General features: G+C 42.3%; 1 protein-coding gene across 1 annotated transcript; it reads right to left on the bottom strand.

Moving 5' to 3' along the window:
* Positions 1–9,798: 9,798 nt before the first annotated feature.
* On the bottom strand, positions 9,799–16,138 carry e2f3 (E2F transcription factor 3). The gene is made up of 7 exons (XM_084379357.1): positions 15,918–16,138; positions 14,309–14,420; positions 12,685–12,925; positions 12,237–12,367; positions 11,890–12,002; positions 10,712–10,898; positions 9,799–10,609 (listed from the first exon to the last, which is right to left on the bottom strand). Exons 2-7 carry the CDS (start codon positions 14,337–14,339, stop codon positions 10,332–10,334), a joined length of 981 nt encoding a protein of 326 aa, XP_084235483.1. The 5' UTR covers positions 14,340–14,420; positions 15,918–16,138; the 3' UTR covers positions 9,799–10,331.
* Positions 16,139–16,304: the final 166 nt, after the last annotated feature.

Below are 16,304 nucleotides of genomic sequence, written 5' to 3' on the forward strand. Positions count from 1 at the left end.
ATTTAATCACATTTCCTGGATGTAACATTCTTCACTGGAGGTAATGCTTATAGAAAAACACTACTGAGCAACGGTGCAACAATTCCTCATGGAATACGGGCCTGATTTCTGTCTTTCATTCCTTGACTTTTTCTTTTCAAGAGCAAACAAACGTGATGAAATTTCTGTGGATGATATATTGCCCCGGTTGATGTCGGTGTATGAGTTTGTAGTGCGGCCTGATTCCACAAACAAAGCCAGAATTGATTCTCCTTATTGAAATCCACAAAATAATATCTGAGGGAATCCATCTGCCCACAAAGCTTTCTTGCTCTCTATAAATCAAAGAATACAAACAAATAACCAGGTGGAAGTGGAGAGTGGAGAGAGGAGAGAGGAAGAGGGAAAAATCCGGAGCCTCTCTGGAGGAAGGAGGCACTGATCAACCTGGGAGGATGCAGGACTTAAATGATTTGGCCCGCGTGTGAAGCCACCCGGCCTGCTGGGATGTTTACGCAGGCAGGGGCTGCCATATGAACACATTAGCAGGACAAAACACCGTCTAACATCCTATCCAAGTCCCTGGGATCAATGAAGAAGTATTGGCTGCGGTGCTTCTGCTCAGTCAGCCACTAACTCTCCTTCTGTCCATTCCTGCATCCAGTGATCATCACCATGTGTGCTCACTGTGGCCCCGAGTCTGATGAGGATGATTTTCCGTAGATGGGATGATTAATGTGCCTGCTCGAAGATGCTGAGTGAGATTGATGCTGCCCGCTATCCCCTCCATGCCTAATCTTTCATCCTTACAGTAAATATGACACAATGTCCATATGCACGAAAAACAGCCTGATTACAAACAGCTTGCAAGCCCTCGTCCCCTTTTAATGATTACATCCAAAGGCACTCTCTCAGTCAAACGGCTGTTTCCCTTAATGAAATTAGCCGATCGCACTATCTTCCTCCTATGTGCATGAGGTAAGGAGTTTCCACAAGGGTCACTCGGCTAAGTAACCCTCGTTAAGCAACTCTAATGCAAATGAGATGCAAATCTGGCTAAAACGGAACACTGGTTAATTTGGCCTCCTGACATTGCAAACAGTCACGGGGGGATCCGATGCAAATTACATGCAAATGACAACTGACGGTCTTTGTCTCCATTGGCTAAAGGGTAGGAGCCTATGGGCCTGGGTTCTCGTCTGATTTTGTCTATGCAAATATTTGATGTATCCAAGTGGAACTAAAGAAAGTAAATACCCACTGGAGAGAGGGGTGGAGGTTCACAACAGGTCAGGAGGCTGTCATCACAACAGCTGAAGCATTATACACCCACACCGCGTGGCCCGGTGCAAGAGAGGAAAAATACAGACCTCAAACCAGAGAACAAGAGGGAAGTAGACATTACATTCCAACCGCTCCACATTTACCAAAGCCAGGACCCAGCTGTGTGTGATCCGGCCAACTCCTACATCATCTGGAGCCTTGCCTCGTATATTCACTTCTGAGATGGAGCCCTCTAAAGCACACGTACAAATATGGCAATCTGGTCAGCGTCGAATTAACACTTGACAGAGGGCGCATCAAAAGCGAAAGCCCCCTGTGAAGAGGTCAAACCTTTGTACAGACAAGCCCCCAAAGGCCATGTGACAGAGGAAAATCAGTTTCTCTAATGCTCAGTAGATACACCGACCTACTGTATGGATTCCTGCGGACAGGAGCAGTTAATTGATCCCCCTCCATCCTCACTGAACCATCAACACGAGTGGAAAGGAACTAGTGCCAGTTTCTGCTATGGACAGTTATAAATACTACTGCTTTTCTCCTTTCTGGCTCACATTTACATCCTGCACTTCCCTCAGACTTTGAGCTCTATACCCACTCAAGTTTCCTCCATCTAGGCCACATTTCTACACTAAATATGTAATGACATGTTGCCAAGACTGTCCCAGTCCAAAAGCACCTCCAGAATCTGCATGATACTTGTCCATTGTTGGTAAAAGCTTGTTCTACATGAGGTCAATTTTATCTATGAATCCAGCAGAGGGAACATATAGTGACGCTATGGTGAATCCGCTGCAAACTCCTCAGGGGGGAGGTGACGTCTCAGCCTACTCTGCTTCAATCCCCTGAAGGCCACCCCCTGAAGCAGTACAGCTCAAGAATGAGTCATGTGGACGTTACCTTAGATAACTTGTACTGTACTTAACTTTGTGCATGTGTACTTCAAAAGGAATAATTCACAAACATCAGCCTCATGTGACCTCAGTTATCTGTGGAGAATGTGCCAGAGCCTGAGTTATTATAAGATGATATACTCTGAGAATGAGATACTGAAGAAAAAAGGAAATATATTAAGGTTTAAGGTTCTGTCAGAGTTTTGTATTTATCATTTACTAAATGTAGCTGTGAAAGTGTAATCTATCATTTTATTGTCGAGTTCATCACTGAATTTTGACATGAGAATCCTCACCTTTGATCAACATCCTGACAGCGCTGACCTTTTAAGGAACAGAGAGCACACAATGAAGGAAGCCATCGTAGCTTGTTTAGCTGTTTACACCACTGACTTTTACTTAACCCGCCTATCAGAGTATAAGCTGCTCCACAAAACTGAAATGGCCTTCAGTTAGTTGTTAGAAAGGATTCAACGCCACAAATATGTCTCCTGAATGACCTGTGTGAACTCCATACCACTAGGTAGCGGTAGTCATAATTCATAGAGGGGAACAGAAGACTGTAATGCAGATATACAAACCACTGTTTTGCTAAACCAGCATTTTTGACACCACTCTCGCTAGTATAGTCACTTATAATCGAGAATACGTCTGACAAAAAGTTGCAGATGGCACTGGTGAAGAAGTGAAGGTCAAAAATAAGGAGAAATTGAACTAAGTTGTTGAAATTGTGAATACTACAGCAACAGGCTCAAGGGACTTTTCATTTCTTTTTCCGTTTGCCTTCATGTGCACTGAATTGCTTCACGGATCAGCCAATCAGAATTATTTCTCTCACCGGTGGGCTACGCTATCAATTCTTCATGCTCAATTGGCCAAAAAGCCGCTAACAGTGGCCAACCATTGCCGGGATGCGCTGCAACTAGGGCCACAGAAGCTCACCGATGGCCCTGACATGGCTGACGCTTGACCACCGGCCTGGTGTGTCAGACCTTTTAGACATTAGCTTGCCAAATACAGTAGTCCACCAACTAGGCCAACCCTTTTTCAATTCTTGTTGGCAATGATTCACTTTTTCCGTGGCAGGTCTAAAGAACTGCATTTCTTAAGATTATTTTTCAAAGTTTTGCCTCAATTAGAGTCTGACAGAGAAGAGAGACAGGAGACCTGGTAAGAGAGCAAAGGGGATGACATGCAACAAAGGTTACAAGACAGAAACGAACCAAGAATGCCTGAACCAATTGGTATGCTGTCCTGACTCTCAGGTCACATGGACTACAATTAAAGAGGTCCTTATGTAAGACCCAGTTTCAGCTTGAACGCCCCCTCAGCTCCTCACAGCCCCGACAGATCGTTGCTCCAGCACCCCTCCATATTTCCCTTTGTCTGTGTGCTTCAGACACATTTTTCACCGTGGCTCACACTCATCTGAAGGAACGGATAAATACAATCAGTCTGCCTACACTGGCCATGTAGGGGGTCACATTTCACTAGAGTATAACTGCAACCCGAAGCAGTAACTTCCGTTCCCCTGAGTCTTTCTCCTCCACAGATGGCCAAGATTTTGTCCACACTTCTAAACTTCTAGTGAATAATAGAGGCTCGGCAGATGCAGCAGTGGAGAGTGCCCAGGCCAGGGGAGAGGACACAGATTTGCCTGCCTGAACCCAAGTTTTTATAACCGTTCTGGACAGCCAAGTTATAGTTATAGAGAAGGTTCAGACATGAGAATTTTACAAAAAGTGAGGGACATAATTGCATTGAGAGCTCTTGAGAGGGAAGGTAACATCGTGCATACATTCTCCTCTTCATACAATATCCAGTCTCTAGGTTAAGTGTGTGTGATTTCAGAAAGTAACAAAAATTACCCAAATTTCAAATGTTACATCTTTTAAGCTTTCCACAAGTTGATTTCTGTCATGATTTTTTCTGCAAAGAGGGCTACTATCTTGATTAGACAGAATCTGACATTGTCTTGTACTTTGGGGGCGTAGAGGACGAGGCAATGTCACAGATGTGTTTTGTCTGGAGGGCAGCACTGCTCGCTCTTTCTCTGGAAAAAGGCCAAGAACTGCTGCTGCAATTAGCATGATAGCCTGGAAGCAGAATCAATTCATAGCATAAAGAAACGACTTTACACAGAGGTTACTGAGAAAGGTATGCGACTGAGGAAGCTGCTCTTCTACATCCCCGTCCATCAGTGCTGCTCAAGCTACAGGTTCCCGCTGAAATATGTGCCGCTCAGACTGAAATCACTTGTTTACTAAAGACAGATGGAGAAGTGCCTGCAGGTGCTTTTCACATGTACTGTTGTGGTCATCTGTTGATCTCTCCCCATATATCCAGAGGCCCGCTTAGTCAGACTGCACTGCAAACAAGCACACCTATCTCTTTTGGTATACTCTGCACACCACGAGCTGCGGGTGATGAATCAAACTACTCCTGTCCTGCTCTCTCACTATTCATTTCATTCACAAACCCAAAATATTGTTAAGGCAGCCGATTGGCTGGGCGCGCGCTACGCAAAAAGACGGCGTGCTCTCGGTAGCCAATGAGAGGCCAGTAGTACGCTCTCTCCCTCTCCCTCTCGCTTTCATGCTCCCTCTTTAACCTTCTCTCATTTTTGTTCGCTCTCTCTCTCACTCAGTCCCTGCCTCAGAGCATTACAGCAGTCAAAACAACAGCCCGGCTGAGGAGAGCGCAGCGTAGAAAGCAAACGCCATATTTTAGGGTAAGGTGGCAGCTGGACAGGACCGTCACCCTACACTTTCAGAGCCGATTGCACTTGCTCAGAGTCACTCCTAAACTCCCTGAGGGATAGAGTCTTAAGTGGTGACTTAGCCCTATCTCGCCCTTTAAGCCCAGCCATCTGTGTGTTTTGTCCGACGCTTTAAGACCTCCTACTGTACGTCACTTGCTTGCACGTCACGGGGAAAAGCACTCTAAAAATGAAACTTTATTGACCAATTGATTGGCCGATTGGCAGCTATATTGACTGATCTTTAACGGAGCTCTCCTGAGATGAGAGGGGGCTGACGTCAGGCCTAATTCAATATGACCCAATTCAATATTCACTTTGTTTTTTTTAAATGGGCAAATCTTTGTGGCACAGAGAGGACGAAAAAACAACAGAAACACACACGAATCAATAACAGCAGTGATCCAGTGACTCTCCATGAACTCAAAGTGTGTGTGCCACAGTTTGTGGGGAACTGGGTTGACTGGGTTTAAAGTGGGATTTTGAGGTGCAACACTGCCATCTATGGACGGGTCTGGAGGCTGCCGGCTCCCGACGGATTACATCATCATGTTGAGGGCACTGATGTGTTTTTCTCAGATGCTGAGGCTCAGACAAAGAGAAGCAGGGACATTTGAACTCCACAGAGGACAGATATAGGAGAAAGTTTGAAAGAAGCTACGTGGATGCATACAGGAATAAAGCAAGGGAAGTCTTTGGTTCCGACTTCTTTTTTTTTTTTTTCAAAGAGTATTTCACACCTTTACATGACTGAAATTGAAGATTTGATAAATCTACCGACAATAACTACCATCTGGGCTAGAGACTAGATTCCAAAACAACCAGTCTTTTGCCTTTTTGTATCTGTGTAATAAATGTTTGTAAATTTGAATCTGAGATACTTATGATGACCAAAAAAATGTACCCTAGATATCTTAGATACACCAATCTACCTGACAGCCAAGCGTGTTGCCAGTGCTTTGTCTCACGTCTAAGGACAGTAAACAGCTGAAAGGAATAGTAATCAGGTCAGTAGAGGAAATGATGTCAGTCAAACATGGGTTTTAACCCCTTCTGCCCCAGTCTTTTAACTGGGTTATCACATGCTGTTTAACAGGTTGCATGTGTATTGACACTATTTCTGATGGACAAGGTCATAGTTTTTAGGTGTATTATTCATGTTTAGTCGCACTTGCCGACTTCTTTCCAAATCTCTCTTGGAAGTTAGCGCAACAGGCGACCTAATCAAAAGCACTGTAACCTTGACTTAGATTACATATTTCTCCGGGTTTGGCTAATGTTGGAAACATTTGGAATAATGTACGCACACAACGCAACAAAAAATGTATCAAAGGTTTAGTCGTTTTTAAACATTTTAATGTGGAAATATCACATAATATATCTTTAGTATTTCTTACAAAAGCTGTTTATTTGATTCACATTGAAGACCTGATCTTCTATTTCAACCTTCTATTTTCACGTGTCAGCAGGTGTCCATCCTGCCGCAGCCCTACTGGTGTAAGAGGTGATGAAACAAAACTCTACACTTCAATGTGAGGAGACTTTCTTTCAAAACTTTCTCCACTGGATGGAACTGAATATTCAACATTTACATTGTCATGTTTGGACATGGCAGCCGAACACACTACAGGTGAGTTTAGCTATCACAACAACATTTCACTTGACGCCAGATTCATTAAAGTAAATTCCCAGAAAGAGATGGGTTACCACAGAGACAGAGAACACTTTGTCACAGAGTTTCAAAACATCACAGCCATGTGACTATGGGAGGGATTGTGTGGGATCACACTGCCTCCTAGTGTCTCCACATATATTAGCACTGCATAGTGGTCTGAGACACCCAAACGACGCACAGGACATGATGACTGATCTTTTCATGCAGCAGGCGGTGACAAAGGACACTTCAAACTGCTACATTTGGGAAGCCATGTGAGATCCAAACAGACGACAGCACAGTCACTGCGCAAATAAACTCATCTGCTCTATATGTAGTCACTTAAAATGTGTTGGACACATTCATTTAGCAGTGGTTCAACTGCACATGTATGGAACTTTAAAGGTTATAGTGCTTAAAAAACCCCCAAATTGGTTGACTTAATTTTAGCACCAATAAAAGTAAGTAACATTTTCAAGATTAAATGCAGGTAACCAATGTCTTCCAAACTGTATAAACTGTTGCTCTCAAACATTTTGATAGTGTTCCAGACATGTGAATACATGTTTAACTACTACTTACTACATACTGTTAGTGAGTTATTGGAGTCACTTATAGCATCTTTTTAAGGCCAAAATTGTCCAATGGTCAACAAATGTGACGACTGAAATAAGTAAATGAATCAATAAGTTGACACAAAATGAACCAATTATACAATTAATATTTTAATCACTTAATTATTTGGCCTGTTAAATGTTTAAGTACAAAACATTTGGCAGTTAATGAAACGTTTCCTTTGCTTGGCGGAATAATTTCCTTCCTCCTTCCTCTTCTTGCCAGACTAAGTAAGAAGTCTCAGTTTTGAAGGGTTCCTATTTAAAAGCAAACAAGCAAAGTGATCGCCCACGTTCTCACACAGCTAATCACAGCTGGTGAAAACAATGCCCGATAAACTGTTTAACACATATTTAAAAAAAAAAAATATTGTTCTCCTTAACACACAACAGTCAAAAGTAGATTACAGAAGACAAGGAGCTAAATGTAGAGGGTATCTGCATTTAAAACCAATGAGGAGGGGTGTTTGATGACTGACTGCAATAAACTAATTATTATTCTAAAACATATAAACAATAATAAATGCCTTTATGGGTAAGTGGTTTGCTGTGAAATGCATTTCAAAGTAACAGTTGAAGAAATTATTGTCCCACTATAAATGTGGTAATAAGATAAGTGATTATGTACAGTAAAAGCTCACGTAACCAGAAAAGTCCGTTACCGTACTTCCTTCCACCAGAACTGAAAATCGTGCATAAAAGCACAGATATGGTGTCAAGTATTTGATACACCAAGTGGTTTGTCTAGTAAAAAAGAATCTGTGAGGTATACAATGGGAAAACTCACGACATGACGCTCTTAACAGATTTAAAAGAAAACACCAATACAAGTCTAGATTAGACCTTGGTGTGATGTTTTTCAGAATAGTCAGGGCGCCATGTATTATTATCTATTAACGATCCTCCCGACCCCTCTAACCACCAACAGGCCAAATTCCAGGAGACTTTATGAATGTTCAAACCTCTGTCAGTTCGTAGCACTCTGATTCTAAAGCTGGAAAATGTCCGAACAGACTACCCTGGTTTGTGGCTAAACAGGTTTATACTGGGCCAGTTGAAGCTAGTCTTACCAGCTTTTAATTTCAAGGTGTTGTTCAGTGCCTCGCAGCGGAATTTAGTTGTCAAGGAGAGCAATTCAGGTCGAACTCTGTCCACATTTGGCTTTGAGAAGAAAATCGAGTGAGAGGAACAAAGGTGGCATTGCTATTAATTCCATACTCAGATGCAGTATTCAGTTTGACATTTCATATTTCCAGGTCCTTAATACACACGGACCTAAATGGCCAATCTTAGAAACGCATCAGCAGTTAAACCAATGTTTTCCTCTGGTACTGCGTACGCTTCTTTCTTGCGCCACATTTTCCTAGTGGTTTTAAGTAGTCAACATAATCTCAGCTTTTTAGCACAAGTTGCAGAGAAGCACCGCTCTTTCCATTAATTACATATGATGTACAAATGATGTATGCAGCCTCACTCCAAAAGGCACACCACACTGTTTTTCCAAAAACAGGCTTTTCCAAAGCGTTTTTGAAATGTATAGCAACCAGTCACTGTGTGATCAAGAACTGACAGTTTGTTAAACATTAAATTTCTCTGCAATCAAGGTCGGGTTTTTATACTGCAAAGAAAAGGCAAGTCTGCTTTCAGTTGTTTAGTACGTTGTCAGTTCCAGGCCTCTAAACCGCTACGAGGGAGAAGACAGGCTGTTTTACTGTACCTGCACAAGTTACGGGCCAAGATGTATAGCAGATTAAACAGGAAAGCTGATTACTAATTTCTGCAATAATCAGTATTGCAACCATATAGACAAACCACTCCCAACAACAGAAGAATTTTAGAAATTAAATGTCAAACTGAGGGCAACTCCATTAAAGAGGAAACTGTGAATTGGAAAACTGGATCAGCCTTGACAGGATCTATGGACATTAGGTTTGATGATGACGTTGTCTTCATTACTAAGAGTGGGGCTGGGTAATACATCAATATTATATTGTTTGATGATATGAAACCGCATATCATAGATTTTGGATACTGTTCCATCATCATATGGCACAGGGGTTTTTCCTTGACTTTTCCTGTTTTTCTGAACTTACTGGACTGTTAAGACTTATTCTAATACTTGCCTTTAACCATTCAGTCATTATATCCACGTTAATGATGATTATTCAAAAATCTCATTGTGTTAGTATTTTGAGAAGGTTATCAATACTCATCCCTACAATATTATTGCAATATCAATGGAGGTATTGATAAAATATTGTGATATTTGACTGTCGCCCAGTCCTAGCATTTATGAAGTGCTATGAGGAGATTTCAAAATATTGAGATAGATTTATCTTGTATCACGGCACGGTCTAAAATATTGCAATATTATTTTAAGGTGATACCGCCAAGTCCTTATCCAGTGTGTCAAATATCCATCCATTAAGTCATGCCAGGCTGCCAACTCAGTTTTTAGTACCACATAAATCAATGGCCTTGCAAAACTGACAGCACTGAAGTAAGATCTGTACTCAGCATCAGATACCCAGAGTATAGGTAACGTAATCTGTATGAGGTGATAAACAGCTGGATTGGTGCACCCCTTCTAGCAAAGCCAACAAAATACATGACGGTCACTTTACATTTTTAATGCTTTTAATCAACACCTCTTAAACACTACACAAGTGTCCGAATCATCGGGCTTTGTTGAGAGGGTCCTCTGTGATCATGATACAAAATATCCTCTATGATGTCTTTCAACACCATCACTTCAGGATGTCATGACATTACTATTCAAGAATAAGTCCTGAGTTGAGACTTAAAGAAGAAGGGCACTTAGGAAGAAAACACAGGTGTAACCAATTAAAGGTCTGAGACAAAGTGTCGAACAACATGCAGGTCAGTCAAAGACCTGAAGACAATAAGGAATCCATAAAAACATCTCACTGTCTTTCGAATGTAAAGCTCTTCCAAGACAACGGCAATGTGATGGATTGGGATAACCTCCTCCTGACACTTGAGTGTCAGTAAATCCCAGTTGCATTGTCCACGAGACGCAAATGTAATATATAAAGGGAAAAAAACTCATTCTGTTATTGTATCCGCTTGATATCCTGTTGGTGGGAAGATAGCCAACGCCTCCAAAAGTATTGTATTTCCAAATCGGCTGTTCAGACCGGCATATCCAGGGGCAACTGGTCCAGGTCAACAGAGGAGAAGAGGTCAGTGATGCCCTCGTCCTCAGTCAGGCTCAGGAGGTACTCCTTCCCATCCATAGAGAAGGCCATAGGCGGAGTGAGGGTTACGAAGCTCTGTTGATCTTCAGAGGGGGGTTGGAAGGAGGTGGGCATGGGTGAAAAAGGGTTGATGGTAGCCAGTGATGAGTGTTGTGTCCGCTCAGGCGGCGGGTCTGAGATACTATTGATTCCAGAAGTAGGCTTAGCATTGTCTGGAAATATTAAGGAATTGTCAATGAGGAGACATGGGGCAAGAAAAAAAAAAAGATATAAAGCAAAATGGAGCCAACAATCTAAACTAAAGGAAGACTCACCTTTGGAAGACGCCTGGACGAAGGACGAGTAAGGTAAGAAGGGGGCTGAGCCTTTCTGGTTGGTGGACGGGTTTATGTGGCTATCCTTGGCTAAACAGCCGTCTATGGCTTCCATAGGGATTGGTTCTTCAGAGCAGAGGAACACCTCGATGGGCCCCTGTGTGCTGCTGAGGTGGACCTGGAGGCTCTGAGCACAGAATAAGTAGAGTGCTTTTATTAAATGGTCTTTGAATATAAGCTGACAACAGACACAGTGTCATGAGAGGATGCAGAAAGAAGAACGTTTAATTTTTTGGCAATAGGAGTGGGTGAAAAATATCGGTTCACATAAGAATTGCGATTCTTGACACCCACGATTCAGAATCTATTCACAATTGTCAAAAATGTATTTTCTAACTGTTAATTAGTAGCGTTGAGACTGATAAAGGCTGAACTAAACTGCAAGGGTATCATCTTCAAAACATGGCAGCGGTTGCAAGCATTTTTTATTTGATGACTGGATTACTTTTGTGATTACTTTTTATGCCAACACGAGACATAACAACATAATGTTAATGGCTCAGAGCAGTGGTCAGCTGTAACAAACGAGACCAGCTGACAACCGCTAACAAACACACACCGCAGCATTCAACACATTACAGAAAATAACTGTTTCACCTCAAAAAACCCTGCTCCTGCTCAGCGTCTTCTAGGATAGTTCCCCCAAACTAACAGTGCAGCAGAGAGGCTGCTCTCACTGCTGGACTTAATAACACAGTAGAACACACCCCCTTATTTTGCTGTCCACATACATGCATGCATGCTTTCAAATTGATTAATTAATTAATGCAAAAGGCTGCAGATCGTTTATCTTAATTTCCAGTTCTGTTTCATGTTGTATTTCAGCAGATTTTAAAAAAGGACCCCAATTAAGGGTTTAGCACATTGTAAACTGGAGCAAAAGACTGAAAATAGTGCCCCCTTTTTTAACCATTCAATTCAATTCAATTAATTTTGAATTGAGAATCTATTCTGAATCGGACACCCAAAAATCTAAATCGAATAAAATTATGAGATTGGCAAAGATTCACACTCCTAGTTGCCAATGTTACACCAGTAACATGGAGTAACACGTCATAATATTGACAGATTTGTACATTGAGAAATATGTAATTATCTTATTATGTTGAAAAATGTACCTCTTCTGGGTGTGGCACCTCCAGTTTTGTCTCCACAGGGGCTTTGATCACGATCACAGTCTGTTCTTTAAAGCTGGGAATCCCTTGGACATCCTCGTAAGTCAAGTAGGCAAATGTGATCCTCAAGGTTAGGGAACATACACAACCTAGACTGATGTTTGTGTACAGCTGGGGATAAACTCAATGACCGCACTCCGAACTCACATCATAAGACACACATTCATCCGTCTAATCAACACCAAGACACAATAGCTGTTGGTTTAGATTGAATTATTTTCACATTATACTTGGGGTAAATCTATTTGGCCAAACTGAATTTGGTAGTCTTTTATCACAAGCAAAAGGATATCTTTGATGCCCATTCTCACACATCTGGTGAACCTGCCGCGTACAGCTTTGGATCAACTCGTCCAGCTTCTTCTCCTCCTCTATGAGAGTCTTCAGCTCGACATCTAAAAGTCCGGTCATATGACTGCCCCTGTGCACACACATTCGGCAGCAGTACAGGATTAACTCCAGATCAACCTTCAGACATCAAACTGAACCTTAAACTCTACCAATCAATCCTGATGATATTATGAATAAGACAAGTAGTAACAACTAGGAAAACCAGTAACACTAACTGTATATAACAAAGGTAGTGTTAATGGTAGTATAACTTGCTGTTACCTGCCAGTCTTAAATTAGATCTATTAATGTATCACTCAACAAAACATACTGACAAAGCTAAAGCAGATATAATGTGCACATTATAACAACACTGTTACACTACATGTTACATCCTCTCATACTTACAACCACTCAATGGTGTTCTTAGACTTCTTTTTAATGAGCTGGATCCCTTCCAGGACATTGGTGACGTCGTAGACACGTCTCTTAGGGGCACCGAGCATCTGGGAGACTGCGTTTAGGTCTAACACCCCGTCAGCGGAGCGCAACATCATCTCTGCAAATCGCCGCGTCAAACGACCGAGTGAGGTGTCAAGGCGCGACCTGTCAAACAGGGCCTTGCGTGCTACGGGACTGGAGGCGGGAGCTGGAAAAACAGGTGAGGATTGACAGAGTTTACGTTTGTGATGACTCTTTTTAAGATTCTTTAATTATTCCAATATCCGTTGTAATATGTCATATTTTAGTGTGCTTATTTTTACTAGGAGTGGATGCAGGGGGAGACCTTATGCCTTACACTATGACACAATCTAACAAAAGCAAAATGATTTCAAAATTCCCATGTCATAGGACATTTGACAGTCTTTCATTATCATAAATCCATTTTAAACTGGATTTTCAAAGTGAGAGTGGATTTCCAAAGAATTTGGAAAACAGAGACTTCAGGAAAAGTTACTAAAATGAATACCAGAAACAGTGTTTCAAAAGTCCATCAAGGGGACTGAGTTTCACTGGCAATATGGCTCTTAGGAGGAAGGTTCAGACCATAACAGATGTTGTGGTGATAGCGCTAGTCCTCCCATTCATTTTGAGTTCGGGTGGTGCAGGATGAGAGGGTTGCCGATAGAAAAATGCAGCGGCTCTGTAGTGAAAAGTTTAAACCGAATGAACTTTTGGATAAAAGCAACATGATGTTGTGCTGCAGTGACCAGCAATCACAACAGCTAGTCAACTTTAATTGCTGTTTAAGCCATTTACACACAATGTATAAATCAACCCTAAGAATATAGTCTACTATGGTAATTATAATTAAAGTTATTCATGTTCTCTTCAGGGAGCTAGTTGACATGGCGTGTTCAGTGTCAGGGTGAAACAGATTGCGTCATGGGACCAAAAAAGGCATATGCGAAAACATTTTGCAAATCTGCTCTGAGTTGCCTCAAACAACAACGTGCTGCCAGGAGACTGCAACAGCAAGGGAGGAGAAATCCTCTGAAAACTTGCCGTCACTGGAAAAAGCCTGTCTGGAAGAGTTGGTGCTCCTGCGATGGGAGCCAGAAACCAGGGGAAATGCAGTCAGAGGTCACAGAGTGATGTGACAGTCTCCCAGTTGTGTTCTGCCACACTACTGCACAGCCCTGCCTGCACAAGTCATGCCTGATTTGGTGTGAATGAGGCTGAATAGCAAACTTTGGGTAACTTCCTACAGATAACAAGCACTTAAAAACAACCGTGAAGAGAATGTTTGCACATATAGACACAGAGACAAATCACAATCTAGCTCACCAGACCATCAAACTGAGGTTGCACCATTTTTTAGAGGATATGTTAAACACCAGCAAAGACCACGTATGGCACTGCAATTTTTCATCATTAATTTGACTATGTGTGTTGAACAAAATATGTGAGCTGGCCACTGGTTTGAAAGTTTGTTAAACAAAAAATGTTGGAGTACAGGCTGGTATCTACCACTTCTATCACCCAGCACGAAAGCATTCAATACTAGAAACCCTACAGTACAATGTCTCACCCTTTCCTCCAGTTTGAGAGTGAGAGGCCATTGGCTTCTTGGCTTTGGTGGGCCCACCACCATCCTCACGGTCCTGGGGGTCACCGGCTTCCAGCTCCAGCCTTCTCTTTGCCTGAGTGAGAGAAAGAAGAATGCATATTTACTAACAATGGTCATGCAACTTTGACTTTCAGCTTGCAGTTATCTCATTGAACCCTGTGGCTCACAGGGCAGCCATCTTGGGCAGCAATACAGTATTAACTTGTCAAGAATCCATTGTATTCACTTGTGCCTTGAGCAGCATGTAATTACAAGTAATGCATTTGCCTCTACGTGTAATATTAAGTTAATTCTGTCACCTGGAGCTGGTTGTTCGTCGTTATTGAGGATTGTTATTACATGGGGGGTTGGGGTAGAAGCTAGCTTCCCTCACCAGTGTGTTTAGCTCGTTGGAGCAACACCTCCCCATCCCCCTCCCATGCTCACCAGAGGCCTGAGCAGTAGTTCGCTCCAGGCAGTAATGAACACATTACAGATTACAGTTACCTCCTTACCAATGTATTCCCAGAGAAAAGCGGCAGTGAACGAGCGCTGTCAGCGTGTGCTAAGCTCGAAGACCAAAGTGTGCAAAAGTATGTTCCGACAAGGCGCGGTGTGATGCCTCAGCCAAAGGTACAACAAGAGGAAAGTTACCGGAAATACAGAAATGTAGCCGTAGTCACAAATTTAACGTCACCAAAATAATAGCACGCCATCGCACGCTTACCCTTATTTAACAACTATGATAACACAATGCACATCAGGAAATTTGGATGGAACATAATTATATCCATAGCATAGTGTTTAAAGACTGTAGTATGCAGCAATGCTTTAGTGGTTAATGTATGAATGAACAATACAGACTTCTCCGCGGCCTTATTCCAGAAAACACACACCTAACACCACTATTGGAGCTTTTGATTTAATTAACGGAACACACCATGATTTTACATAATTTTAAATGCATTTGTATGGCATTTTCCAAACAAAAAACACCATCCACATGAAAACATACACTTAAATTAAGGGCTGTAATTTACTCATGAACATTACACGCCCTTTCCAAACCCACTTATACAAGACAGCTAGTATTTTTAGTAAATTTCCACCGCATTAAAAAGAGGCAGTACAGTTTATTTTGAATAACAATCTGCCTATGTTTTGAAGACAACATAAGCACTTCCGCCAACAACCAGTGTAACACGAGCGTGCTTGACGCAGCCAAATAAAGTTGCATTTGGAGTCACGAATGGTGCTAATGTCTGAGAAAACACACTGGCGTCGCGTGTCACAGGGTGGCTTATTTGGTAAACCATGCAAGTAGGCCTTGCTAGATTTAAGTACATGTTACCAGGCATACAACATGGTTTTTTAAAAAATGAACCTATCGTGAGGGACAAGCCCGGAGAGGAAGCTAAATGATAAACTCGCCCAGATGTGTCGTAAAGCCAAAGCGGCTACCGTTGTTCATGTGTAATGTGAGCTACATTAACTGTTAGGATCCGCATGAAATGGGCGATGTTATGCGAAATTAAAATGGACGCATACGGTGTGGGATTTTACCCAGCGACCACCTAGCATGTTGACATACCGTGTACTATCCAGGTCGACCCAGCTCCCCACACCTGTTCTCTTGACGTTACCTGAGCGGGTTTGGATTCCTGCCCGGTTCCGGTTGTGAGGAGCCCGGGAAGTGTGCCGTACTGCAGACTGTCACTCAGCTCGGGGGGGTAGACCTCCACTTTGACAGTCCTGCCCAGGGTACGCGGTGTACTTCTGGTCCGGAAGGCGTGCTATTCTCGAAACACCTTGCGTGGATATCGACACAGGTCTCCCAGACACAGGAAACCCTTTCACACATCTTATCTTTTTCACCGCATGCACGGTGTATACCGGGCTGTATCCATCTATATCCTGTTTATCATCTGTCTTCATAACGCAGACAATGTATAAATATATTATAAGTGCGAGGCTCAGA

The sequence above is a fragment of the Pagrus pagrus genome, assembly GCF_965226575.1.
Source record: "Pagrus pagrus genome assembly, chromosome: 17".
NCBI classification, from domain to species: Eukaryota; Metazoa; Chordata; class Actinopteri; order Spariformes; family Sparidae; genus Pagrus; species Pagrus pagrus.

What these genes read in the sequence shown, in the direction of transcription:
- e2f3 (XM_084379357.1), bottom strand. Translation starts at nt 14,339, where the DNA reads ATGGCCTCTCACTCTCAAACTGGAGGAAAGG. An exon ending in CTCTCAAACTGGAGGAAAGG is followed by an intron (nt 12,926 to 14,308) that starts GTGAGACATTGT and finishes CTGTTTTTCCAG; the next exon opens with CTCCCGCCTCCAGTCCCGTA. An exon ending in AAGAACACCATTGAGTGGTT is followed by an intron (nt 12,368 to 12,684) that starts GTAAGTATGAGA and finishes GTGTGTGCACAG; the next exon opens with GGGCAGTCATATGACCGGAC.